This window comes from Phascolarctos cinereus, unplaced genomic scaffold, assembly GCF_003287225.1.
Source record: "Phascolarctos cinereus isolate Bilbo 61053 unplaced genomic scaffold, phaCin_HiC Scaffold_4;HRSCAF=312, whole genome shotgun sequence".
In the NCBI taxonomy this organism is placed as follows: Eukaryota; Metazoa; Chordata; class Mammalia; order Diprotodontia; family Phascolarctidae; genus Phascolarctos; species Phascolarctos cinereus.
In genome coordinates, this window is record NW_027555847.1 from 125,895,573 (window position 1) to 125,922,020 (window position 26,448).

General features: G+C 43.4%; 1 protein-coding gene across 3 annotated transcripts in view; it reads left to right on the forward strand.

The window, feature by feature from the left end:
• The window catches only part of KATNIP (katanin interacting protein), a 209,342-nt gene extending 183,960 nt beyond the window's left edge, over positions 1–25,382 (forward strand). For 2 of the 3 annotated variants that reach the window (XM_078152527.1, XM_078152528.1), the window contains 8 exons: positions 5,896–6,053; positions 7,512–7,579; positions 10,752–10,862; positions 11,817–11,956; positions 13,946–14,047; positions 15,874–16,034; positions 16,161–16,249; positions 24,988–25,382. In XM_078152527.1, coding sequence (XP_078008653.1) covers positions 5,896–6,053; positions 7,512–7,579; positions 10,752–10,862; positions 11,817–11,956; positions 13,946–14,047; positions 15,874–16,034; positions 16,161–16,249; positions 24,988–25,046 — 888 coding nt within the window. In that variant the 3' untranslated portion in view covers positions 25,047–25,382. The remainder of the gene's footprint in view (positions 1–5,895; positions 6,054–7,511; positions 7,580–10,751; positions 10,863–11,816; positions 11,957–13,945; positions 14,048–15,873; positions 16,035–16,160; positions 16,250–24,987) is intronic. The other variant, XM_021006293.2, reaches the window with a different exon arrangement.
• Positions 25,383–26,448: the final 1,066 nt, after the last annotated feature.

Sequence of the window (26,448 nt, forward strand, 5' to 3'; positions counted from 1 at the left end):
AAGTTTTCTCTTCTTTAGGCCAAACATCCCAGCTTTCTAAACTAACTGTCGTGTGTCAAGATCTTAAGGGCCTCCACTATCCGAGTCATCCTTCTCTTATGTCCTTTAGTTATTAATGTCTTTCTGAGAGTTGTGGGACTCAGCCACAGAAATCTAGGTGTGGTCAGTGGGATTATCACCTCCCTAGTCTTGGACACTGTGCTTTTCATAATGTAGCCTAAGATGTATTGACTTTTTGGTTATATATTACTCAATATATAGCCAATGTATCAGCTGCATGTGATTCAAATTGAGCTTGTATTCCTCCAAAATCCCTAGACTTTTGTCAGACAAAATGTCGTCAAGCAACATAACCTTCATCTTGTACTTGTGAACTTGATTTTTTTTGTATTCAGGTGTAAGACTTAACAGATATAACCCTGTTAAATATCACCTTACTGAATTTTGCCCAGTGTTGTAGGATACAAGTTCCTTTGTAACCTTATGTATTTTATTATATGCATTTAAACATTATTTTGAGGGGAGGGGATGGATCTGTATGCTTTACCAGATTGCTAAAGCGGTTACCACACACACACACACACACACACACACACACACACACACTGAAGAACCTCTGTTCTAAAGTGTCAGGATCTTTTTGGATTCCGATTCTTTTATCCAGTGGCATATCTATCCCTGCCAAATTTCTGTTATTGCCAAATAAGACATACCATCTATGTCTTTTTCCAAATCGTTCATAAAAATGGTAAATAGCATAAGGCCAAGCAATGATCCTTGAGGCATTCTAATAAACACCTCCTTCCAAAGTGACATTGAACCATTAGTGACTCCTCTTTAAATCTACCCATTGAACCTATTTTGAATCTGCTTTGCTTCATGCTTTTCTAATATAGAGGTAGCCAAAACATACTCTGACCACTTGTGGCCTATAACATTCCCAAATGTAAATATGGCCAGAATTAGATTAAAATAGAATTGGAAAATATTTAATAAGATAAATACAAATACAATAAAACATAGATAACATTGCGTTTTAAAACTAAGTCAATATGTGGCCCACAGGGATCCTCATGTATGCATTAGTGGCCCCTATTTTTATTTGAGTTTGACACCGCTGGCCTAGCCCACATATCTCTATCATTTTTCTCAGAATGGCATGAATGACTTTGAAAATGCTTTGCTAAAATCTAGGTAAACTGAATTCACAGCATTACCCTGATCTACTAGTCATTTCTAAAGGAAATGAGATTAATCTGGCATGACCTTTCTTGATGCCTTTACTGATTCCCTTTTCTCAATGTTCACTAAGTATCCCTTTAATAATATATTATAGAATTTTTCAGAAATCAAAATTAAGTTCACTGGCAAAGTTTGCAAACTTGGTCCTCTTTCCTTTTGGGAGAAAATTGGTATGTTTGCCTTTCCCCAGTTCTGTAGTACTTCTTTCATTTTCGATGATCTTTCAGAATTCAGTGATAGTGGCTCTTCAGTTACAGCTCCCATTTCTTTTAGTATCCTGGAATGTAGTTCATAAAAGCCTAATAACTGAACTAATCAAGAGCAGCTAGGTTCTTTCTTACTGTCCCCTGTCTTATTTTGGGCATCTATTCCCTGTTAGCCATTTTTCTTCTATCATTTTCAGTCCAAAGCATATCATCTTTGACTAAGAAAACGTAATAATAATTGAGCAGATCTTCAGGCTCCCCATCATCCATTATCATTGTCCCATTAACCTCAAAATCAATCCTGTCCTTTCTTTGATCCTTCTCTTTTCCCCTAGCTTTTAAAAATATTTCATTGTTCTTGGCTTCCCTTGCCAGTATTGGCTCATTGAGAACTTCAGCACTCCTTGACGCTATACTTCTGGGCAGAAGACCTGGATTCAGATCCCAGGTCTCCTCTTTACTCCTTGTGTGACCTTGAGCATATCATTTAAGTTCTCTGGACCATCCTTTCCCAGCTCGAAAATGAGGAGGTTGATGTATATACATATATGGCCTCTGAGTTCCTAAGCCTCTAAGGCTTATGATCCTGTGAAAAGTCAAAAGGAGAATCTTTCTTTAATATCATATAGTTTTCTACTTCCAGGAGAAAAGAAAAGATTGCTACCTAGATTAAATTACCATATCAAAACTTGCTCCTGTCCCTTTTAGACTAGAGTCTTTTCATCATTTTGTGTCATGGTGTCCTCTGGCAGTGAAGCTTGTGGGAACCCTTCCCAGAAAAGTAACTGAAGGAAATGCTGAATTTCAGGAGTTAATGAAAATAAAGATGATTTTTTTTTCATGCAGATTCCAAGACTCCCTAAAATCTGTTCAAGGATTTTAGGGATCCGTAGACTTTATATTAAGAACCTCTGCTTTCCACTGTTAATGTTTTATTACCCTTTCTCTTCAGAAAAAGAAAGAAAGAAACTACCAATATATTACAATTTGTTTTTATTGTTTTGGTTTGGCCTGTGATTTCATTGCTGGAGGGAAGTCCCCGGTTCGGATCCTCCCTCTCCTAGTGTACATTGGTGATTGTTCTATGACTTAGTTGGATAGGTAGACTAAGCTTTTATTAAACACCTATTACATGCCAGACACTGTGCTAAGAAGCACTTTACAAACATTGTCTCTTTTGATCCTCACAGCAGCCCTGTGAGGGAAGTTCTATTATTATCTCCATTTTAGATCAAGGAAACTGAGAGGGGCACAAGTTAAGTGATTTACCCAGAGTCACACAGCTGGTAAGTATCTAAGTCTTAGAGAATTGCCAAGAGGTGAATTGACTTGTCCGGGATCATACAGAAGCCGGACTGGCATCAGGGCGTTCTTCTGAGGCTGGTTCTTTCCACCACACCACACTGCCTCCATGCTGGAACAGATTGGCTTGCCCACTGGCACAGACAGTTTGGAGACTCGTATTCTCACCTCAGTTGTGGCTGTATTTGTTGACCAGTGTCTCTGCCATCTTGCTTCTCTTGTTAAGTACTGTAGGCCTAATGACGCTGGTCTTCGACTTGCTTCCTCAAAGTATTATGTTAATTGCCTAGGCCCTCCTGGTATATAAGCTATTCTGAGAGACACCTGTGTATTTGTAATACTTAACTATTTCAGAAGGTATGTTATTTCATCAGTGAAGATGCTCCAAGAGGTGACTGGAGTACAATATGTAAAAATCCAAGAATTTGGAGTCAAAAGTTCATACTCCGGCTCCATTACTCACTGGGAGTTTAGACAAGTCACCTAACCTCTCTTAGCCCTAGTTTCCTCATATGTAAAATGAGGGAGTGGAACTAAATGAACTTGAAAGTTGCTTCCAGCTCTGATCTCATCAGGCTAGATAATTGCGCTATATCTAGTAAGATAAAATGTGACAGAGATAAATGTAAAGTCTTATACTTGGATGCAAAAAATCAATTTTCATAAGTATAAAATGGGGGCACAGTGGCTAAACGAAAATTTGTCTGGAATTGTTTTTGTAGACTACAAGCTCAGTAGGCACCAAGCATGTAGCATGGCAGCTAAAAAAAAAGACCTAATGCAGTCTCAGGCTGTGGTAGGAGGCATGGTGATAGTCCCATTCTGCAGTGCCCTGACCAAGCCATGTGTGTAGCAATGTGTTCAGTTCTGGGCATCCCATTTCAGGAAGGACATTGATAATCTAGAGTGTCCAGGGGAGGGGGACTATAATAGTAAAGAGGAACTGAAAGTGTTTGGCCTAGGGAAGAGAAGACCGTAAGACAACATGATAGCTAGCTTCAAGTATTTGACCAGATGGCACATCAAAGAGGGAGAGAGTAGATTAGTTCTGCTCAAAAGAGAGAACTAAGAATTGTGTATAGACGTTACAAAGGGGACATTCTGGACTTGGAGGCAGGGAAAGTGTCTATTAGTAAAAGCTTCCTAACAGAGCTGTCCAAAAATAAATGGGCTGCCTTGGAAGATAATGGTTTCCCTCCCTTTCTAAGTCTTCAACAAAGGACAGATGGCCATTTGTCAACTATTTTTATTCTTAAGAATATTCCTGTTCAGGTACAGGTTGAACTAGACCATTTCTCAGATTCCTTCCAACTCATAGATTCTGTGATTCCATGGGATTTGTCTTGTGTATGTCTAAGTTCCTAGACACAATTATGTATTTGAAACGTGTTAGAGAAGGAGATATCATTTCTCTTATACACTGCTTCATAGGACATTCTCCATATTTGCAATAACTGTACTTCAGGAGTGATCTATTAAGACAACTTGATCAGTTAGCGAGGAACAGTTCAAAGAGTGCCGAAGACTGGTGGGCTTCCGAAGAACTGGATTTGAGTCCTGGTTCTGCCAATTTTCAGCTTTGTGATTTTGAGCTTGTCTAAGTTTTCCTTGGTTGTAAAATGGGGATCTTAATAGTTGTGCTACCTCCCTCATACATTTGTTTGTGAATAAAGTGCTTGGTACCCTGGAGAGCACTTGAGAAATATGAGCCACAGTGGTCATTAGAGAATAGGGCTGTTTGGAAGGTAGTCCCAAGACATGTAGGAAAATGGAGATAGAATTATTACAGTAGGATGCACTAAGCTGCCACTATTATCTTTCCTTCTAGTCCCTGTTTCGTCCAAGTTTCCTGTGACTCTTGCATTTCAGGAACACATGGCAAGTGACACAAAGGAGGCTGGATAAATATAGCGAGGATGGAAAGCGGCATATGGCCTCAGAATTGGGAACAAGGCTAATGAAATATTTTTGCTCTACAAAGACCATAGATCCAAGTGTTTCTAGAGATGGCGTGCACACTGCTTCTGGAGCACGGCCTGAGAGTTGGAATCCCTAGTCATTTGGGGAGAAGGGTCTGCTTTTCATTGTACCAAAGGCTGGAGATCCCAGAGCAAGGAGGATGGGTTTGTAGGGACGGTAGGGAGGGGAAGTCTCTGAGAACAGTGAAGAGGACTGGGAGGATACTGAGAAGAGGACAGTTCCATTGTGGATGAAGACAAATATTTTGACAATCTTCCACTTGAGTTTAGTGATCTACCAATAGACTTTGATCTACAGATGCAGTACCCCATTATGTAGAGAGCTGATTCTGTGCATGCTTCGGGGAAAGGGTACATCAGGTCTGACTGGCCAGTCACTTACCCTGGACTAGCTTGGGTTTTGCTTTTTGGTTTTTGTGTGCTTAGCAAGCATCATCACTTTAGTTGACCTCCTAGAAGTAGGCCATTGAGCTTCTCCAAGGGCTAGAGATCATTCAGGGCATCAGCTATAAACAGAGCTGTGGAAAATGCCCTCAAGGAGGAATCAGCAGATCTGGGCCCAATCCCAGCTCTGCCAGTTTCCAGCTGTGTGACCTTGGATAAGTCACTAACCTCTCTGAGCTTTCTTTTTCTCATTTGTCAGAGATAATAATGCTTATCCTCTCTTCTGTTCAAGGTTGTTTTGAAAATCAGATGAGATGGTCTATGCAAAAAATATCATGAACTGAAAGGACAGGCATGGAGACTGGTCCTGTGATCTCAGTGACACAGGGAACTCCCAAATGAGGAAACCCTGTTTGCCAATACAAGCCAGTACCTTCTTGCAACTTATAGTCTTAGAGTGTTGCCTAAAGTGCCTTAAGGGCCAGGAGGGGCCGGAGGCACAGCGCAGCTCCAGCCCAGAGCTCCCTGACTCCACAGCTGGCTTTGGCTCTCCCAGGCTACACTGCTTCTGTGTAAATGCCAGCTACTGAGCCATGAGGGTGACCCTAAAGGGGCAATTTGGACTTAAAGTGCAGTCTCCGCAGCAGGAGAAAAACAGGGCTAAGCCCGAGTAAGATGAAGGACTTTATGGGAAGTATTCTGCATGTGGGCTCCTTTCTGTGAGCAGTGGTGTAAATGTGGATCCGGCATGAAGTGTTTGAAACAATGGGTTGTCTCCCTAGGTCAAAGTAGTACACGTGCTGCTGGACGGCCAGCGTATCTCCCCACCATTGGGCTTCCTCATCCGCAAAGGGCCCGGCCACTGTCACTTTGATTTTGCTCAAGAAATTCTCTTCGTTGACTATTTGCAGCTCCAGACAGCGACAAGACCGTCACGGAGGTAAGCGGGGAGAGGGTATTCACTGCCGCTCATATAGCTCAACTGGGAACCGTGTTTCTTTATATGTTGCTTTGTGATCCACACCTAAGGCTTTTACAAATGTCTTACCTTTGAACTTGTCTGTTTCCTAAAACTTAGCTGGGCCTTTCTCCTTCCTAGAAACCCTAGAATAGATACCCCACTGTACTGTTTTGAGAAGGCTTTGGTTTTTCTCCTCCTCCCCTTCCTGCTGGGGAGACCATCCAGAAGATTTACTAGATTTCCATAGCAGGCACCAGAAGAGTGTATCTTCCCACATATTTGTTGTTTAGCATTCAGTCAAACACATGAGAACATTTGACAAATCAATATTTCACTGAGAAGAGAGGCGGGCATTTCATGGACCCTCTCCAATGTTTTTGGTCCTTGTTCTTTAGCACCTTAAATGCCCGCCATTTTGTAGATGGCACATTCATTCATTCATTTAACAAATATTTACTAGTGCCTGCTACACATAAGGCCCTGTACCCAGAATCATGCAGGGATATTAAGATGAATAGAGTCCTTCCTCTAACTGAGCCTACAGTCTAGTGTAGGTGAGCTAAGACAAGGAAACGTGATTCAAGGCAGGAGCTGCTGCAAGAGAAATAAGAGAGAAAGACCTTTAGGTCACTGGAGACCCTTCCATCACTAAAACATATGATTCTTTGGATTAGGCTTAATTCTGACTCTGTTGCTTGCTGTATGACCTAAGTCAAATCCTTTTCCCTCTCTTTTTCTCAGTTTTCTTACCTACAAAATGGAGAGGGTTGGCCTGGATGATCATCTTTCAGCTTTAAATCCTATCTCTGTTCCTTTAAGTACTGTGGAAGTTCAGAGCAGATAGATCTCTATCTAACACTGGTATTTGAAATTATCAAGGAAAATTTCTTAAAGGGTAGAGATGAAGGAAGTGCCTTCCAGACAGAAGGAAGAGAATGAACAAAGGCTTGGAGGTGGGAATTCTGGGATGTCTTTGGTGAATGAGTAGCCTAGTTTGGCTGGAGTGTACAGTTTCATGTAGGAAAACACTGGAAAGTAAGGCTGGAAAGGTCATAGAAGGTCTTAAGAGATTAGACTTTATCCTATAGACAGTAACAGTTTGATCATTTAAACACCTAGTGGTTGGGCACTCATAATAAAATCAGCCTAAATGGAAACGTGGACTATTTCTTTATTGGATTATTGATGCGTAAAGCTCATATACGCAAAACACAGCACATAAGCCAATAACTGACCTGGAATAGGACTCAGGCTAGGATAGGACTAAAGGTTTCTCCATATCAAGGTAAGGACCATGTTCTGGACAATTACTGAGTTGATGGAACTGAAATTGTAAAATAATGGTGGAGGTGACTATAGGCAGCTTCAGCTTTGTCCTGATACTGATTATTCTAACACACTGTGATAATAGTCCTTACGCACTGTTTTATATTTTAGCAGGACTAACTTAAAGAATACAGAGCAAGCCAGCATGGACTATGAGGCCCCATTGATGCCATGTGGCTGTATCCTTCTCTACTAAGCTGTCACACCAAGGGAAGTGGAGTCAAATGGGGTAGTCATTGTCTCCTTACAGGGTTTCAGAACTTTGTTATTTATAGTAATTTTCTCCTGCCCTATTTCAAGTCCCAATTCAGGGGGAGAGAGAGAGAGAGAGAGAGAGAGAGAGAGAGAGAGAGAGAGAGAGAGAGAGAGAGAGAGAGAGAGAGAGAGAAGAGAGAGAGAGAGAGAGAGAGAGAGAGAGAGAGAGAGAGAGAGAGAAGAAGAAGAAGAAGAAGAAGAAGAAGAAGAAGAAGAAGAAGAAGAAGAAGAAGAAGAAGAAGAAAGAGAAAGAGAAAAGAGAGAAAGTTTTATAAATATATTATACTTGTACTTCATGCACCTATATATGTATATTCTTTAGATATGTTTCAGGATATTGCATTCAACACCAAAAGCTGTCAAGTTTACAGAGTTTCCCTACTTAACTAAAATGAAATGCTACATTCATTTTATGCAGTGGAAAGAGTCTTGACCTTGGAAGAGGAGACTGAATTCAAATTCCAGCTCTACTACTGACCAGCTGTGCAACCATAGGAATGAGACTTAATGCTTCTGTGCCTTACTTTTCTCATCTGCAAAATGGGGAAAATAATACCTGTTGCCACCAACATCATAGGGCTAGTATGAGGAAAGCATTTTATAAAGTTTAAAATTCTTACTATTATTATTATTATTATTATTATTTCTTCACTAAAGTCTTCCCCTGCTGCCTCAGGGTAGTATGAGCTAGTCTCGGTTCTTGAAAGCCGTGCCAACAGAGTACAAGCTCTGACAGGCCCACCCAGCTGGAATCTTCCAGTGCCAGCCCAGAGATAGATTGTGTATAGCTTGAGGACCAATCTAGCCAGGTTCAGAAATGTTCATTACCAGGAAATTGGCCTAATAAATATTTTAGGCCACCAAAGTTTATAAAAACCATTAAGGTATAGAGGAGTTACAGGCTGCTGCATCTATACTAGTTCCTTGAGGTATTAAAGAATTATTACTGAACATAACTCAGCATTTATTAAGCACCTGCTGTGTGCAAAGCACTGTGCTAGACACTGGGGATACAAAGCTAAAGTCAGAACAGGGAACTTTCCTTCAGGGAACTTTCATTTTACCAGGAAGAATTATTAATCTTCTATTGATGAAAAAAAATTTCTTACAGCTTATAATTCATCTGATTACACAGTCTTCTAGGGAAAAATCATGTGGACTGGGCATGATAATGCCTTAATTTTCATCTCTGACAATGACTTCATAAGAGAGACTGAAAAGGACCACACTGGGGTTGGTCAGGAAGGCCCACTGAAGCAGGAAAAGGTGGGATTAGTGAAGGGGTCACCTCCAAGAGCTTCTTCACCATAGGATGATAGTATTCTGATAAGTGATCTATCCCACCTCTATGTCCTTCTTCTGTACTTAGTGAGGAGTGGATGGGAAGTGGCAGTGAATAAAGTCACACCTTCCCTTTGTGCCAGAGGTTCCTAAACTTATTTGGCCTGCTGCTCCCTTTTAAAAAAAATTACTCAGTACCCTCCTAGAAATCTACTTTCTTTAATTCTTTACAGTTTTTTTGAAATTTGCATCATTTCAAAGCCATATATATATAAAATGACACATCTTAAATTTAATAATTTATTGTAAATTTTGGGGTTTTTTCCTGTATTGAAATTTTGATGACACAATATTTCATTATGTAACTGTATAGTACCATGTTGTAAATAAGTCATTACACACACATATTCCTGCAGATGTATACTGGACTTCCCGATAGTGCACAGCATGCTGCCAACACTTGCTTGTTAAGACCTGTCAGTGAACTTGACCACTGATTGCTTATAACTCGCATTTTGTGTGTTTATTTGGAAAATAATGTAATCACTACAACTTTAACTCTGTTACGCAGCAGGTGAGACCTGTATAAACATTTTTTTCAAAATTTTCTTATCTTCTTTCTTTATGCTTTCACCCCCTCCTTATTCAATACCCTTAATTGCACCTGAGGCTACTTCCTCTAGCACCCCCCCAGGGAATGGTATCACCCACTTTGGGAAGCTGCGGTCTGTGCTTCACAATCCTTAGCTATCTGGAAGGATTAACCCTGACAATGATTGTGCTAATAGCACTTTGCCCAGTATTTATAGTGGGTCACTTCTGAAAAGGCCAAAATGGCATCCATTTAATCTCATTTGATAACTGACAGGAAAGGCGGAGCAGTTGTTCTCCTCATTTTATAAGTAAGGAAACTGAAGCCATGAGGTCTCACAGGGGATCAGTTACCAAACCGGGATCGGTGCTTCCGTCTGCAGACATGTGGTGTTCATCCTGCCTTGTTTATTGTACCTCCAGCACCTAGCAGAGTGCCCAGCACATAGTAGGTGCTTGATAAGTGTTTGGTTGTTGAGTAATTGAGATGAGATAGTACAGGTATTATTGTCTCCATTTTACAAATGAAGAAAATGATGCAGCTAGTAAGTTAAATTAAAATTAAAAATTAATATCACCCAGAGAGCACTAGAGAAGCATATGGTGGGGGTGAGTAGGCTGCAATGCATTGTGAACAACGAATTCTGAAGGAGGTTCAGAGTAAAAAGATGTAATCAGAGAAATGTATGTGAAAGAAAAGGAAGACAGGCTGGTTCTTCAGCAAGAGTAAGGGAGAGACACAGCCCATGTGCTCTACTGACGTCTTTAGGAAGTCAGGAGGAGTCTAGGAAGATCCTCAGCATGGCAGATGCAGCACCACACCCCCTTCCTTCCCCCATCCCTGCCAAGTCCTGGGGAACTTCTTGTAGGACCTGGACGAGTCACCTAAGGTGAGAAGACATGGACAAGTGGTGATGGGAGGCACCTTGGGAGGGAATGGCCACATCAGTTAGATCACAGATCCATCTGCATATCAGTATCTGGGTATGTTAGACCTGTAGTCTTCTGATTAAAGATCCAGTGCTCTTCCCACAGTTTCTTGCTGTGTCTCTTGAACAACCATAGCTTTGAAATATTTGAGAGGCCTCAGCCCCAGAGGAGAAAATTCCTTTTTTCTTACCAATCTACAGTTTTAAATGAACAAGGAAGCTCGTCCATCCCTTACTGTTTTTACTTTATTCTCTAAAAAAATTTAAGTTGCTAGTCCTTAATAGCCTATCGCAGTCATCTTCCAGTTTCAACTTCTCACCAGCTGGGGAGATCCATATTACATCGGCCTGAATGGACTGGAGCTATATAATGAACATGGAGAAAGAATTCCTTTGACTGAAAACAGTATCCTTTATTGTACAGAATGACCCGTCCTCCCACATTGAAGGGGATGTAGGAGGTTGGGAGGGAACAAGTCAGTTACATTGCATGTCAGTGTCAAGTTTTATTTAAAAAACTGCCACCTCATTAAATATGCTTCTGAGACAGGAGATTTCATCCTGTCTCTGGTTCTTGAAAATTCTAATGAACTTTTGGATCAGAGTCAGGTCATATCTCCCTGGGCAGCCCCCCTGATTAGAGCCACCCCATACCACCTGGTTCAGAGCTGCTATGGGTCACACTGGCTCTGGGGGATTGGCTAGAACTTCATGCCCAAATATGGGACCACGGTAAATGACCCAGTTCCTGGCCTCTTATCTGGCCACCTCCACCACCAAAATGGTGATGCTCTTGCTGGAGAGAGGCCCATTAGACCTGGAGGCATTCCTCCCACCATGCTCCTGCTGTGACTAGGGAAGTGGTTTCAGGTTATCAGAAATGTCAGGCCACTTTTCTGCCTAGGTGATTACTGTCAGTTCCTTCTTCTCCAGATTCCTCTTCTAACTCTTCCCCCCTACTCCCTCTCAAGAAACCCCCACACTTCTAAATGTTCCTTTCTCGTTTAATAGTCTTTTTTCCTTCCCTCATCTTTAACAGTTCTGGGAAGCCCAGATGTATCAGTCAACCTTTTGGCCAATCTCCTCTACTTTATTCTTCTTAAGACTGGCCTGGCCCACCCCCTGTGCTCTTGTTCCTTTCTGCCTTCACGCACTCTCATTTTCTCTTGAACATCCCTAATTTGGCTGTCACTTCAGCAGCTACCAGGACTGGCACGCAGCAGCTCCTGCCTGCCTGGTACTTTGGCCCCACACTCCCCTGAGTTCTCCCATCATCTTGATGTAGGCTGGCAGATATAGATTGGAAAATGGTGTGCTGAGTACTTCGTTTGGGTTATTACAGCTTAAAGGTTCACCTCAGACATTGCCGCTTTCCCAGACAGTGTGAATACCCTAGAGGGGGTATGTGGAGATGTCCGAACTCCAGACAAGCTCATTGACCAAGTGAATGACACCAGTGATGGCAGACACATGTGGCTGGCCCCAATTCTCCCTGGCTTGGTAGGGTCAACCAATAGCATATACTGTCTATTGTAGCATTCTGATGTTTGGTGGAAAGTACGTTTTTTATTTTAATTTAGTATATGTCAAAGGTAATGGAAAGAGCCCTGGATTTGGGAGTAAGAAAAATGGGTTTTTAATTCTGGCTTTGTTACCAAATATCTATGTGACCTTGGGCAAGTCCTTTTATCTCCGTGAGCCTCAGTTTTTCTATTGATAAAGAGAAGAGATTATTATCTAGTCTACCTCACAGGGGCATTGTGAGGATCATATTGTGTGTAAAAGGTCCACTATAGAAATGTGAGGGACTCCTAAGTCCTTGTTGCCGTTACTGACAGCTGAGGTCTCAGGTTCAGCCTTACTATGTGTAGCCCTTGCCATCTAAAAAATGAGTCTTCACAGCCATCACAGCATCTGGAGGAAAAAGAACCCACGGTTTTGGTGTTCTCCATACCACCAGGCCAGACCTTTACCTCAGGTTCTGTGTGATAGGGACCTAGTGGCAGGGATTCTGTGGTCCTGCTGTGGTTGTCCTAAGGGATTAGAGAAAGGAGCAGAACTGGCTGTTCTATGGCTACTGTTTTCTGAAGATAGCCTCAAACAGGAGCTGTCCTGTGTGCTCCACACCCTCACTGATGTTTCAAATCTGAGGGTGCCAAGCTCCCTTTGACTTTTATTTTTGCAAATCAGAAAAAAAGCATGAAGTTGTTATAGGCTTGTAGGATTTAGAGCTAAAAGAGATCTCAAAGAGCATCTAGCCCAGGCCCCAGAGGCCCAGAGAGATGTAGTCTGCCCAAGGCCACACATCAATTATGTGGCACAGCCAGGATTTGAATTCGTTTCATCTGACTACAAATATGGAGTTCTTTCCCCTGACCTAGCATACCCTGATGGACACTAGGATCTGAAAAGAAAGTACTGCCCGAGTACTAGAGGAGATCAAGGCCTGTCTTCCAGAATGGAGACAAGCCTGACTTGGGAGTTGGGAGCCCCAGCTTCTCATCCCCAATCTCTTCTTCCCTCTTTGGGGCTCAGTTTACTACTGTCACTGGAGAGGGGCCCAGATGATCTACACGGTCCCTTCCAACTCCATATCCTACAGTCCTTATGATCCATGACAGGAATGGAAAGTTAAAGTTGATTTCCCTCATCCATCCCTGGAAATTTACCATCTCCTCCCACAGCTCTGCTTTTTGTGACACATTCTCCTGTCAGGGTTTAATGTGTGGTCTGTGGGTGAAGGGAAGGAAAGCTAAAAAGCAGCCATTGAGTTAGGAATACTTACCTTCCTTTCTGGTGGCGTATTCACTGTTGCTGGGCCCCAGCTCCTGGGCTGGGGGAAGTTAGGATGGACGGGGCATTACGAAGCCTCCCCAGTAATGGAGGGAGGGAGATGTGAGCACCTGAGAAAACAGCTCCTCAGAGAGCCTCGTCAGCATTTTGCTGTTTGCTAAGGCTGTTGTGACAGAATGCAGCCATGTGTGACAAGGCTGGCTCTTGGCTCTCAGGAGACTAAAGGCCCAGGGTAAACAGACAAACAGGAGGAGGAGAACCTGGTGTCTTGGTGGAATTCCAGAGCCCAGTGGGACACACTCTTCTTGGGATTCTGGGTTTGGAGTCCGAGGACTATGATCTGGATTCTGGCTCTGCCCCTTGCTGCAGAACCAAGTCCTTCAAGGCTTCACTCAGCTGCCCCCTTTTATGGGAATCCTTTTCCAAATCCTGCTGGCTGTAGGCGACCTCTCTGGGGCTCAGTTTCTTTCTACAAAATGAGGGTGTTAGAATATGATCCCCCAGGTCCCTTTCATCATTAAATCCCATGGTCAGAAGCTTCTCTGCCTGCAAAAGTTTAATCTCTGCTTTAGCATTATTTCCCTCTTTCTCAGCAGTGTATCTCTCTACCCTGAGCCCACCCTTGGCCTTCATGACTCTGTCAGTTCCTTTCTGTTGGCAAATGTATCTGCTTGAATCAAGTCTTTCCTCCGACAGGTGAATCGGGTTTACGTGATCTTTGATCTGCCTACCACTGTGTCTATGATCAAATTGTGGAATTATGCAAAAACTCCCCATCGAGGAGTAAAGGAATTTGGAGTAAGTACTTATTATGCTGGCTGCTAGTTGCCCCTTGGCAAGTATATGACTTTTTTCATTTAGTTGCAACTTTGGGAACAAATGTCTGGTCTGCCAGGATATGAATACTCCCCACTGTGAACTTAAGATGTAACAAGGAGACCAGGTTTCCTCTTGGGACACAGGTCCCTGGTGTCAAGCCCTTCTGACTATGCCCAGCTGTCAGGCTGCTCCTTTGCATCTGTGGGACTAGGAAAAAATCAGAAAGTCATAGTTATGTCCTTGAAAGATGTGATTCCAAACTTGGAATCATGACCTGGGTTCAAGTCCTAGTGCTGTTAACTCCGCAGCCTCTTCCCCTGCCCTTGAATTCTGTACTCTGCTCCTTTGAAGCCATGCCATCTCTTGGGAGGTGGTCTTTATTCACAGAGTCTGTAGAGACTTTTCCCTTTAAAGGTTACATCCTTTAAACACCATCTCACTCAAATAGCTGTGTCTTCATCTTTGTGACTGGAGATTTAAAAGGTGTCTCCCAGGGTTGGGAGAGGGTGGCCCCCATCTTTATTCCTCTACAAGTCTAATCCATGTCACTGCCCTGCTTGAGGACCTTCGGTGATTTCCTGGTGCCTCTAGGAGAAAGGACAAATTCTTTGGTTAGGCATTTTCAGTCTGGATCCAGCCCATCTGTCAAGACTTTCATGTTGTTCCCCTTCAAGCACTGTACACCCCAGCCAAGTTAGCCAATTTTCTGTTCGCCATACATAGCATGGCGTCTCTTGCCTCTGTGACATTGTATAAGCTGCCCTGCCCACCATGCCCAGAACCATGCCCCTTCTTACCTCTGCCTTTCCGAATCCCTGCCTCCCTTCAGGGCTGCATCAGATGCCACCCCATCCCCCCAGTTATTGTGTACTTACTAATTATATATTTTACATTGACAACTCTCCATGTTGTTCCCCCACCCCCCACAGGCCAGGGACTGAGTCATTTTTTCCTTTGTAGCCCCCTCATCAAGAGGTGGGGAACCTGTGGCCCTCTAGGTCCTCAAGTGTGGCCCTTTGAATCCAGATCCCCAGGGGATTTGTTCTGTGAAGTTTGGATTCAGTCAAAGGGCCACACTTGAGGACCTAGAGGGCCACATGTGGTCTCGAGGCCACAGGTTCCCCACCCCTGCCCTTAGAGGAGTGGGGCCTTTTGCCCAGGGTTGACTACCTACTTCCAACTAGAACGGTGTCCTTAGAAGAGACTAATGCCACCCACTTACCCTGGCCAACATCCCCTGCCTTAACAACCTACCCCTGGTCACCACCCAGAGGCCACTAATTCAGGACAGTCTAAAGAGTGCCTCCCTAACAACTTAGCCAAACAACTTAGAGTGGAAGTGTTAACCTCCCATCCGGTGTTATCCTTCTCCAGAATCTCGACAGATGGTGATTACTACTTCCTAAGGCAGCCTGTTATATTATTGGATAGCACCTCCATAGTTATATTGAGCCAAAATTGGTTTCCCTGTAACAGCTCCTTATTGGTCCAAGTTTTACCCTCTGGAGCAAGTTAAAGCAAATTTCTTCCTCCTTCTCCACTTGGTAGACTTTCAGGCAGCCTTTCATGACCATTCTCTCAGTCATTCCTCTTAAGCCCCAGTTTCCAGATTCAAATCAAGTGGTAGCTTTGGGTAAGATGGCAGCTACCCAGTGAGGGGGATGGGGAAGTTTCAGGGCATACCGCTGTAATGGCCCCATGTGAGGAGGTATCATGGGAGCAAACCAAAGGTCTTTCTTGTGCCTCCTTTTATCATTTATCATTGTTTACCACTACCATTGTCTTTTTACCTCTTCTTTCTCTAGCTTCTTGTTGACGACTTGTTAGTGTACAATGGAATCCTGGACATGGTCAGCCACGTGGTACATGGCATCCTGCCCACCTGTGATCCCATAGTCCCCTACCACACCATTCTCTTTACAGAGGACGAGGAGATCTGCCACCGAGAGAAGTACACCATTATCAGGTTTGTGAGCAGTCCTTTCTGGGGCAGGCTTCAGTAGGCTGGATGGCGATTCTCAGAGAGGACTGATGACAGCCATGTCTTAGCCCAGAAGATGGATTGAATCTCCCCATTTTCTTTCTTCTGCAGTAACCATGTTGAGGATCAGGATGTCCGGATGATGAATGAAAATCAAATTGTTACCAACTCCAAAAAGAAACAGACGACTGCTGACCCAGGTCAGTTTCATTTCTCTCACAGAGAGCCTTCTATCTCTTACTTAGTGTTTGCCGAAATTGAGACTGAGTCAGAGCTCATCACATAAAGCCTCTATTCCCCAAATTTCTCATCCCCTTCTCAATCCAAAGTCAATGTGTTCCTGACACTGGCCAACCTTAGACTATCAGGATGATTAGGTGATGTTGGCAGGTGCTTTGGAAGGGGACCTTTCTACTAGCATGTCTTAGCACTAAATCATATGGCAGAGCCCTGATTAACCAGCGTATTTAGGGAATGGGATGTCCTGGTTAATTACATTTTTTAGATAACTCAGACTTAGCCAGAAAACCTTTGTTGTCAGTGTTTATTATGGAAAATCTTTCTAAAACATATCCATCCCAGTCTTTGTGAAGGCCAAATGGTAGACAGAACTAAATCCTTCTTTTAATGGCTCTTAGTCTTAAATTGGCAATGTGGCTTAGTGAATGAGGTGCTGGACCAGGAGTCAAGAGGACACGGGTTCAAATCCTACTAGTTCTGTGATGCTGCTTACGTCACTTAATGTCTCTGTACCTTAGTTTCTTGAATGAGGGGGTTGGACCCACTGTCCTCAAAGATCCCTTCTAGCTTTGCTGTGATAGCAGGAATAATTGATATAACTGAGGACCTTACAGGTGAAGCTAAGTGGCCCCCTGTTTGGGAGGTCACAGCAAGGATTCCTATTTAGATAGAGACTCAGCTGAACAGCCCTTTGCAGTCCCTCCCAACTCTGAGGTTCTGTAATGAGAGCTAACATTTATCTAGCCTCAGAGACCTGGAGAACCAGAAGGGACCATAAGTGCCGTTGAGGGTAGACCTGGCATTTTACAAATGGGAAGACTTCTCCATCTTGGTTGCTTTCCAATTTAGCATTATAGCACTTTCCAATTTTAAAGGAACTCATCTGCATTTTAAACATTTGACCCTCACAAAACTCAGAGGTGGCAGGGAGTGGCACTTAGGCATGGTGAAGGGAGAAAAGGGCAGGGAGTTAAGTGGCTTGGACTCTAGTCCCAGCTCCAGCACACCTGCACTGGGTGACTTTGTGCCAATTACTCTACCTTGGTGGTCGTGAATCTTTCCATCTGTGCAATGGAGAACTTTGTTGAATTAGAATGACTTCTAAGGTCTCTTCCAGCTCCAGAATTCTCTGGCTGTACTTTCCATTTTCCATGGCAGAACAATGACCTTACCAGTAATAGTATTCCATCAACTCCTTCCTGTCTTGGTAGATTAAATGGTACATGCCTGGGTCCTTCTCACCCTGGGACCTAGGTTCAATGATAGTGTCCTTTCACTAAATTATCCTTTCCTCGCATATGTCTATTTGGGGGATCTTAGTGAAATTTTAGGACTGGGGTCATTTCATTGTCAAGGAGTGAGGAACCTATTAGCATGGATTCAGATCAGAACTAACCACCTGTTAAGTGGATCTCCAGTGCCCAGGCTACAGCACTGGTTGTGCTAATCATAGGCTTGCCTTTCCAGGTCTCTGTCCACTTCTGTTTCATTCCCTTTCCATAAGTCTCCTGTTTCTTTCGATAGCATTCTCTGACAGTTTGGTTTATGAATTGACCTTGTGCCCCTCTGTCATTTGTGTGAAATAGCTCAGCTGGAAATTCTCTGTACAAGGCAATTTCCTAAATTTTGGACAGTAACCTAGTTGTGTGAGACCTTCGCTAAAGGGAACAGCCAGTCTGCCTTAAGTGGGAACAAGTCCCTGAACACTGGCCACGATTGTAAGGCTGATATTTTTCCTCACGTCTGTTTCCCAGGGCTCTAAAAGTCTCCTTGATTTTATTTGACTTCCCAGACCAGTCCCTGACACCAGTGCCCCCTGCCCTCTGGGTCCCTGTGCTTGACTTTCTGATGCCGCCGTAGGAATCATTCACCTTTATTCTCCCTGACTGTAACCTCTCAGCTGAGATTGGAATAGAGAAAACAATTTCTTGGGGGCTGAATGCCCAAGCTCCCCAAGTTGTTCCAGTTTGAATGGGGAATTTCATTATGAGATCACAATCCTAACAAAGGATGATGATGATGAGGGACGCTGATCACAGAGAACGGAATAATCTACCTGAGGGAGAAGACTCTCTATGTCACCCGCAGAATCATAGAATTTTAAAGTTGGAAGGGACCTCAGTAGACATCTAGGCCAAGCCATGTCCCAGAAGGAATCCCCATCCCAATATTCTGGATAAGTGATCATCAAACCTCTGCTTGAAGACCTGCAGTGAGAAGGAAGGTGCTGTGTCCGGAAGCAGCCCATTCCACTGTAGGGCAGCTCTAATTGTTAGAAAGCCAGAATTTGTCTCTTCACAATTTCTACCCATTGTTCGTGGCTTTGCCATCTGCGGCCAAATAGAACTCATCTATTCGTTCTTCTATGTGACAGCCATTCAGGTATTTGAAGACAGTTATCAGGTCTCCCCTGAGTTTTCTCTAGTTTTTCATCTCTAATTTCTCTAACTGATCGTGGTTAGCCATGCCTTGACCCTCCTCAACTTATCAATGTCCTTCTTGAACTGTGGTGCCCACAACCGAGCACAGTACTCCAGATGTAGGCTGGCCAGGGCAAAGTGCAACCAGACTGTCTCAACTTTTTTCCTGAAAGCTCCCTGTTCTTGTCTAATAAAACCCAAGATGACATCAGCTTTTTTGGCTGCCCTGCTTGGTCATTCATTAAAACCCCCAGCTCTTTTTAGGCAACCTGCCATACCTAATCATACTTTGCCCATCTTGTACCTTTGAAGTTGATTTTTCTGAACCCAAGTGTAAGACTTTAATCTTAACCCTAATGAATTCCATTTTATTAGATTCAGCCCAAGGTTCTAGCCTGCCAAGACCATTTTGAATCTTGATTTTGTCATCCAGAACATTAGCCATCCCTCCTGGCTTTTTATCATCTAAAAAATCGAGGAATGTGCCAGCTGTACCTTTATCCAAGTCACTGACAAAAATCTTAAATAGCAGAGGGCAAAGTACAGAGATCCCTGAGGTGCTCTACTGGTGAGTTCTCCTGCCAAGATGACATTAACCATTAATGATGACTACTCTTTGAGTCCAGCCATTCGACTAGCTCCAAATTCATCTAACTGTAGCATCTAGCCCACATCTTTCAGTCCTTTCTCTAAAAATACTATGAAGCACTTCACCAAATGCTTTATTAAAATCTAGGTAAATTATATCTACAACATATCACTGATCTACCAGTTTAATAACCCCATCCAAAAAAAAAGGAAATAAGGTGAGAATGATACAAGATATCCTTGAAGCCATGTGACTTTTTGTAATTTCAGTGGCTCTCTCTAGATTTTTTTTTTCTAGATCCTCTTTAAGGATCAATTCTAAAAGGTTTCTAGGAATTGAAGTCAGTTTCACTGGCCTTTCGTTTGCAGACTCTATTCCCTTTCCATTTTTGAAAATCAGGACAGCATTTGCCTTTCTCCATTTTCACCTGTGACGCTTCTCCCATTTTCCATGATATTTTGGATGTCACTGACTGACTCAGCAGTCTGGCATTCTTTCAGTGAGCAAGGTGATAGAGATTCACCAAGAGTAGCTTAGGTGCCCTCTTACCATCTCCTTCCTCACTCATTTTAGGTTTCAACACCATCTTTGTTCTTGCATTTCCAGTCCAAAGGTCACTTTCCTTGGCAGAGAGAAAAAACCAACAGGCAAAAGAAGCAGTGAACAGCTGCATCTTCTCTTTGTTGTCAGCTATCATCACTTTGTCCTCCCCAAACAGTGGTCCTACCCATTCTTTGATTCTCCTTTTTCTCCCAACGTAGCTTAAGACACACACAATCCCCCACCCCCACCTCCACATACAGACCCAATATGTTTGTATTGTCTTCGGCTTTCCTTACCAGCCTCGGCGGCACTTTTGGCATTGATTTTTACAGACCTGTGCCACACGCTTCTAGTAATTCTTTACTTCTGTCTTCTGTTGGGTGACTTCCTTTTGCATCCATGTTACTCTTGTCAGATGGTGTTCCCTTTTCTTCCCTTTCTTCAGAATTGTTTCCTATCATTCTTTGGAGTTTCCCGACCCTCCTAGGATCTCCTGTAGAATTTTAGTTCTTGGGTTCCCACCCATCTTTCTTCTGATGCCTTTAAAATTGGCCTTCCTCAAATCCAAGGTCCATGTCAGACGACTCCCCAGTTTTGTTCTCCTTTATCATGAACTCTAGGAGGAAGTGGTCACTTCTTCCCAAAGTGCCTGTAATTTCTACCCACCCTCAGCAACCAGCTTTTCTGTGTTAGTGAGAGTCAGATACAGAAAAAAAAAATTTCACTTTTGGTTCCACCCCTTCTTGGATGATGAAGTTATCATTAAAGCAGATTCATTGTTAGCCACTCTGGTTTTGACAGAGAGGAAACCTCCAAGAGATTATTAAAGGGTCCTCATATCATGCTGCAGTCCCACACTCAAAATCTGTTTCCTGAACTCCTTCTCTCTCTCCTTCTTCTGCCCAGATGGATGGTTGTGTACTCTCCTGATGACCAAACCGCTTCTGTTTCTGCCCCGGTCCCTTTTCGCCAAAACACTTACTCTCCTTTGGGCTCCCCTCTACCCATTCCACTCTGGCCGCTGGATTTTCTTCATACAAGTGTACCTCTGGAATACACAGTGATCCCTCATTCCACTTTCTTTTGAATAAAGCATACGAGTTCACATTGCTATTTCACAGGCATGGGTTTCATCCCTCCTATGTGTTGTGGATATTCATGAGGCCAAATTTGCCTCCTCACATTAGCACCTCTAGCTCCTCTTTCTTGTTGTCTAGACTTTGGGCATTTTCGTGTCAGTGTTTGAGGCCACAAGTTTTACTGTTCTCTCCTTTCTTGGATTTTTTCCCTTTTGAACTTCAGGTTATCTCAAGTGTGGTTCTTATTTCATTATTGCTCCCCTACGATGTTCCACCGTTCTTTTTATCTTAAAGCCTTTTGGATTAGATTTGCAAGATGCCAGGCTAAGACATTCTTCCTAGCCTTTGTTAGGTGCCCTCCATCTTTGTCCAGGAATCTGTCATTACTACCTGTCTAGCCAAATCCCATTCTCAGAAACCCTTAGCCAGTTACTCTTCTGAATCCCTTGCTTTCAGTAGGAAGGCCCCCTTTGCCCCTCTGGTCTTCAGTTTATCATCTATGGGAAGGTTTTCTAAATTCCTACTGGCAACATACTTTGTACCCAAAGTGTATATGAGTACATATACACATACATCTCTTAGTATAGGCCTGAGGAATACAATTGACCTCTCTCTGGTTGTCAAGTCAACCAATAGCTGCCTCAGTCCCCCTGAGCAGGAAATCACTCCCTGCTACTTCCCTGCTCTTCTTCCTCCGACCTTTATGGACTAATCACTTTCACCCAGTAGCTTCTGTGGCTTCTTTTTACTGTTACTTTCATATCAACAGAACCAGCTCCATCATCCTCAGAAGGGCTTCACATTGTGTGTGAGGTTTTTTCCACTTTTGCCCGTTTCCCCGCCACCTACTCCCTTCTTGAGGTCCTGTTGTTGTTTTGTTTTTTGTCTTGCTTTAGGGACACTTCCTTGTCCCTGATAAGGTGGAATATCAGAAGACATTCACCTTTTTACCACTTGACAGCCACATCTGACTTCCTTTCTTTTCTCTAAACAACTATATATTATGTAGGCAACTGAGCCAAATTTATGAAAATAAGAGCCGTTCCCCAAATGATAAATAGTCAAAGGCTTTGAACAGGCACTTTTCAGAAGAAGAAGTCAAAACTATCTATAGTCATATGAAAAAAAATGTTCTAAATCACTATTAATTAGAACAACTCTGAGGTACCACCTCACACCTATCACATTGACTAACATGACAGAAAAGAAAAATGACAAATGTCAGAGGTCATGTGGAAAAGTTGCGACACTAATGCTCTGTTGGTAGAGTTGTTAACTGGTCCATCCATTCTGGAGAGTGCTTTGGAGCTATGCCCAAAGGGCTATAAAACTGTGCATACCCTTTGACCCAGCAATCTCACTACGAGGTCTATATCCCAAAGAGATCAAACAAAAAGGAAAAGGACCCACATGTACAAAAATATTGATAGCAGCTCTTTTTCTGGTGGCAAAGACTTGGAAATTGAGAGGATACCCATTAATTGGGGAATGGCTGAGCAAGTTGTGGTATATAACTGTGATAGAATACTATTGTGCTATAAAAAACGATGAGGAGGATGGTTTCAGAAAAACCTGGGAAGACCTATATAAATTGATGCAGAGTGAATTGAGGCAGAACCAGGAGAGCATTGTACATGGTAACAGCCACATTGTAATGATAATCAACTGTGAAAGACCTAACTACTCTGATCATTATAATGATCCAAGACAATTCTGAAGTACCCACAATAAAAAAAATGCTATCCACTTCCAGAGAGAGGTGATGAACCCTGAGTGCAGTTGAAGAATTTCTTTATTTTTCCTGCCTTTTTTTTTTTTGCAACATTGCTAATATGGACAACATAAATAAAGAACTATGTATTTACACACCACGTTCTTTCTCTTCTCTTACTAATCTCTTATTTGTTTCACCAAACTACTTTACTTTCCAATTTATTTTACTAAATTGTTTTACTGACCTTTTTTCATTTGCCTTGCCTAGCCAACTTCCTTCTCCTTTAGTTCTCTGCTAGTCCTTATATCTCAACCCTGCTTTTTGTTTCTTCAGTCCTCTGTCATATTGAGTCCTTCTCCCCCTTCAGCTGATCCTCAGGTTTTCCCAATTTCTCTTCTAAACTCCTTCTAGCGTTCTTTAGAAGTATAGACCTGCAAGACACCTTCACGATCCTCTTCCTCCTTATTCAGCTCTTCTTTTCCCACAAAACTGGAAATAAGAAAGTCAGTGACCTCAACTAGTCACCCAGCCTTCCTTTGAAGACCTCTAGTAAATAGAAACTCATCACTACCTTTGGAAAGTTCTGATCAATAGAAAATTTTTCTTTCTATCAAGCCAAATTCCATTTCCTTGTACTATTTGCCCGTGGTTTCCAGTTTTATCCAATGAGGCCAAGCAACACAATACTAATCTTTCTCCCATGAAGCAGCTCTGCAGACTCCTGAAGACAGCTACCATGCCTTTCCCAAGTCTTCTCTCTCCTAGTCTTCACATCCCCGGTTGCTTCAACTGATTGTCTTCTGACATGGTCTCCTGCCCACTCATCTTAGAATACTTTCCAGTGTACACTTTCTACCTTGTTACTCTGCCTCTCTAAATATGGCATCCAGAACTCACAGAGACACTGTGAGATCAGATCTGACCTGGGTAGAAAACAGGTGCAACCTAACTTCCATTACTGGAGGTACTTTATTCCCATTGGTGCAGCCTAATACCACAAAATTGTGGTGTGGTAGATAGAGCTGACCTTGAGGTCAAGAAAACAAGGATTCAAGTCTTACCCTCTGACACATGCTGACTGCATGACCCTGGGAAAGTCATTTAATCTCTCAGCCATCCAGGCAACTCTTTAAGACATGGTGTTGCAGAGCAGATGCCTGTCCAGACTGGTAGAGAGAGTTTCCTCATAAGCAATTTCTTGTATCAGTGACATCACAGGTGTGCTCAAAAAACACACCCTCACACACATTAGCCTTCTTGGCTGCCCCATCACAACCTACTACTATTGAGTTTGCTGTCTTCTAAAACCCCTGGTCTTTCTGCCATGATGTGTTACCTAGGCCCAACTCCCCCAGCTTGTAGGTGACCCCAGGAGCTAGGGGGCCTGGCTTGAAGGGTCCTAGGGACAGAGGAGGGAGGACAAGGGGCCAGTGAGAAGGGCATCAGAAAGACCTGAGGCAGATGGCTTAGTAGCAACTACCTTTACCTTCTGAGAACTTGAACTACAGGCCCTGGAGAGTCTGCCGGATTTAACCCTTTGATCCCAGTTCCTGATCCTGGACTGAAGAGCTCTGTACCTCTTCACCTTTGCCCTGTTAACTGATTTTGCCCAGCCATAGTTCTTAACTTCTTATGATTTAGTCTTTGAGACTGTGTAGCCGTCGGCTAGCCTGGGAACAACATTCACAGTGTCTAAGGCACTTCTGCAGTACGGTATCAACCAGTGTTCTCTCTCTCTGTTTCTGTCTCTTTCTCTGTCTTTCTCTTTCCTCTTTCCCTCTTATCTCTGTCTCCCTCTCTCTCTGTCTCTCCTTTTTCTCTCCTTCCCTCTTTCTCTTCCTCTCCCCCCTCTCTCTGTCTTTCTCTCACACGTATACATACCACGCCGCCTCTGGAAGCATTCCTTTTCTAGAACCCAATTCATTAGAATTTAGAATTCTGCATTTTTTCCCCAAAAAACAGAGCTAGAAAAGATCATAAATATGACCTAATCTTACTGCCTGATTTCGCATGTTAGGAAACTGAGTCCCAGAGATGGGAAGGTCACAGAACTGAGAATTGACCATTGTTTCCTGACTTCTCATCTAGTGCCCTTTCCATCTCACCATACCATGTCCCCTTTTCTTATAACAAATGGAAGTGTGAGGGGTGGGAACACATGGGTTCTAGGACCTCCCAGATCCACCCATAAATAAAGGACTTAATCATGAACCAGTCAGGGTTCCTTTAGTCCTTTTTTCTTTCCCATTGCTGACTGGAAAGCTGAGGTCCACTCAGTCAGCTCAGTTTCTTGGTGTTAATGGGCTTCTCCATCATGATGAAGTGTGATGCCTGTATTGTGGTCTTTCAACAGCTTTACGCCCCAAGACCTGCATAAGCGAGAAAGAAGCAGTGAGGAGGAGAAGGTACTGACAGCTTGAGGAGTGAAAACAGCACGGTCTGGCCAACCCTTTGCTTTGACACCCCAGGACTCCCCCCAGCAGAGATCCTTCCACTCGTGGGCCAGGGGAAGGTTTACTGATGGATGTTAAATTCAGGGCAAGTGTTGCCCTCCCTTTGCATTTGAGTCTGGTACTTTGCCAACTGGAAATCCAGGAGAGATGTGAACTGAGTTCCAGTTAACACCACCAATCAAGACGGGGCTGGGATAACAGTCAGCATGGATTGGAGTCTGTCTGGGGATGGGGGAGAAGAGATTCACAGGTTAAATTGCTTGGGAAAAAAAATACAGGCATTGCTGTATACAAACCTGGAGGACAAAGGGCCATTTGAACTGTATTTTTCTAATGGATTTTTGTTTTGTTTTGTTTTGTATCACTTGCCGTTGTACCAAGTTCCACTCCCGCTGTCTCTGAGTCCTCTCCTGGGTACCTTGTCAGGCTCAGGCAGCTGCAGGAAAAGCCAGTTTAAAGTCTATAATGGGAAATTGGCCTAGAGGGGAAAGAGCCTGTTGTAGAGAAGAAAGAACCAATATGAAGAGGAGAGCATCTCCCCCCAGCATGTGGTCTGGCCCTCGGAGTGTGAGCTCAGCAGTTACAGGAAAGAGGCTGGGGCCACAGCCAAGGGCCAGCCCACTGCTGGTGGAGACGCTCACAGCTGCTCGTTGTCCCCTCGTGGGGAGGGACTTGGGGGTTGCTGAGGGAAGCGTCCCTCCCTACTCTTCCTCCGAGGACCAGTGTGGGGAACATCGTATAATCAGGTGGAGGACATGATCATTATTGGGAGACTTACTCACCTTTTCGCTATTTGGTGGGACAGTTTGGGGGCAGAGAATGGAACATCTCATGCTCATAGCCGTGGAAATTTTCACACAGACCACCTGTTTCATGCAGACTCTCATCCTCACACCATTCTTCCCAAATTCTTGGTGGAGGGGATAGCTTCTAAAAATGAGAAGCATCTCCACACTTTCTGCGCATGCACATGTGTATGCACTCATACACACATATACACAATTCTTGGGTCTTAACTATCCCTTAACTCTCTGGGCCAGACTGAAACCCAAAGAAGGAAAGTGCCTAATGTTAGAAAGGGAAATTCCATCCTTTTCTTTAAAGCAGTGGAAAGAGTCAAATGGAAGAGAGCCTGGAGGCTGCCTGGGTGCCCATATCCCCCTGAACTTTGACCCAGTGAATACAGACCAGCCGTGGCCTGAGGTGAGGAGAGGGCTGGAGGCCACATTGGCTTTCCTGAGCCCAGTCCAGCTGTCTCCTTGATGTATGTCCAGAAAGAGGGTGCCACCTTGGCCCATCACTGAAGAGGTTCCCCTGACACAGAAATCCAGTAGATTGAATCAAAAGCAAATTTCCTTATC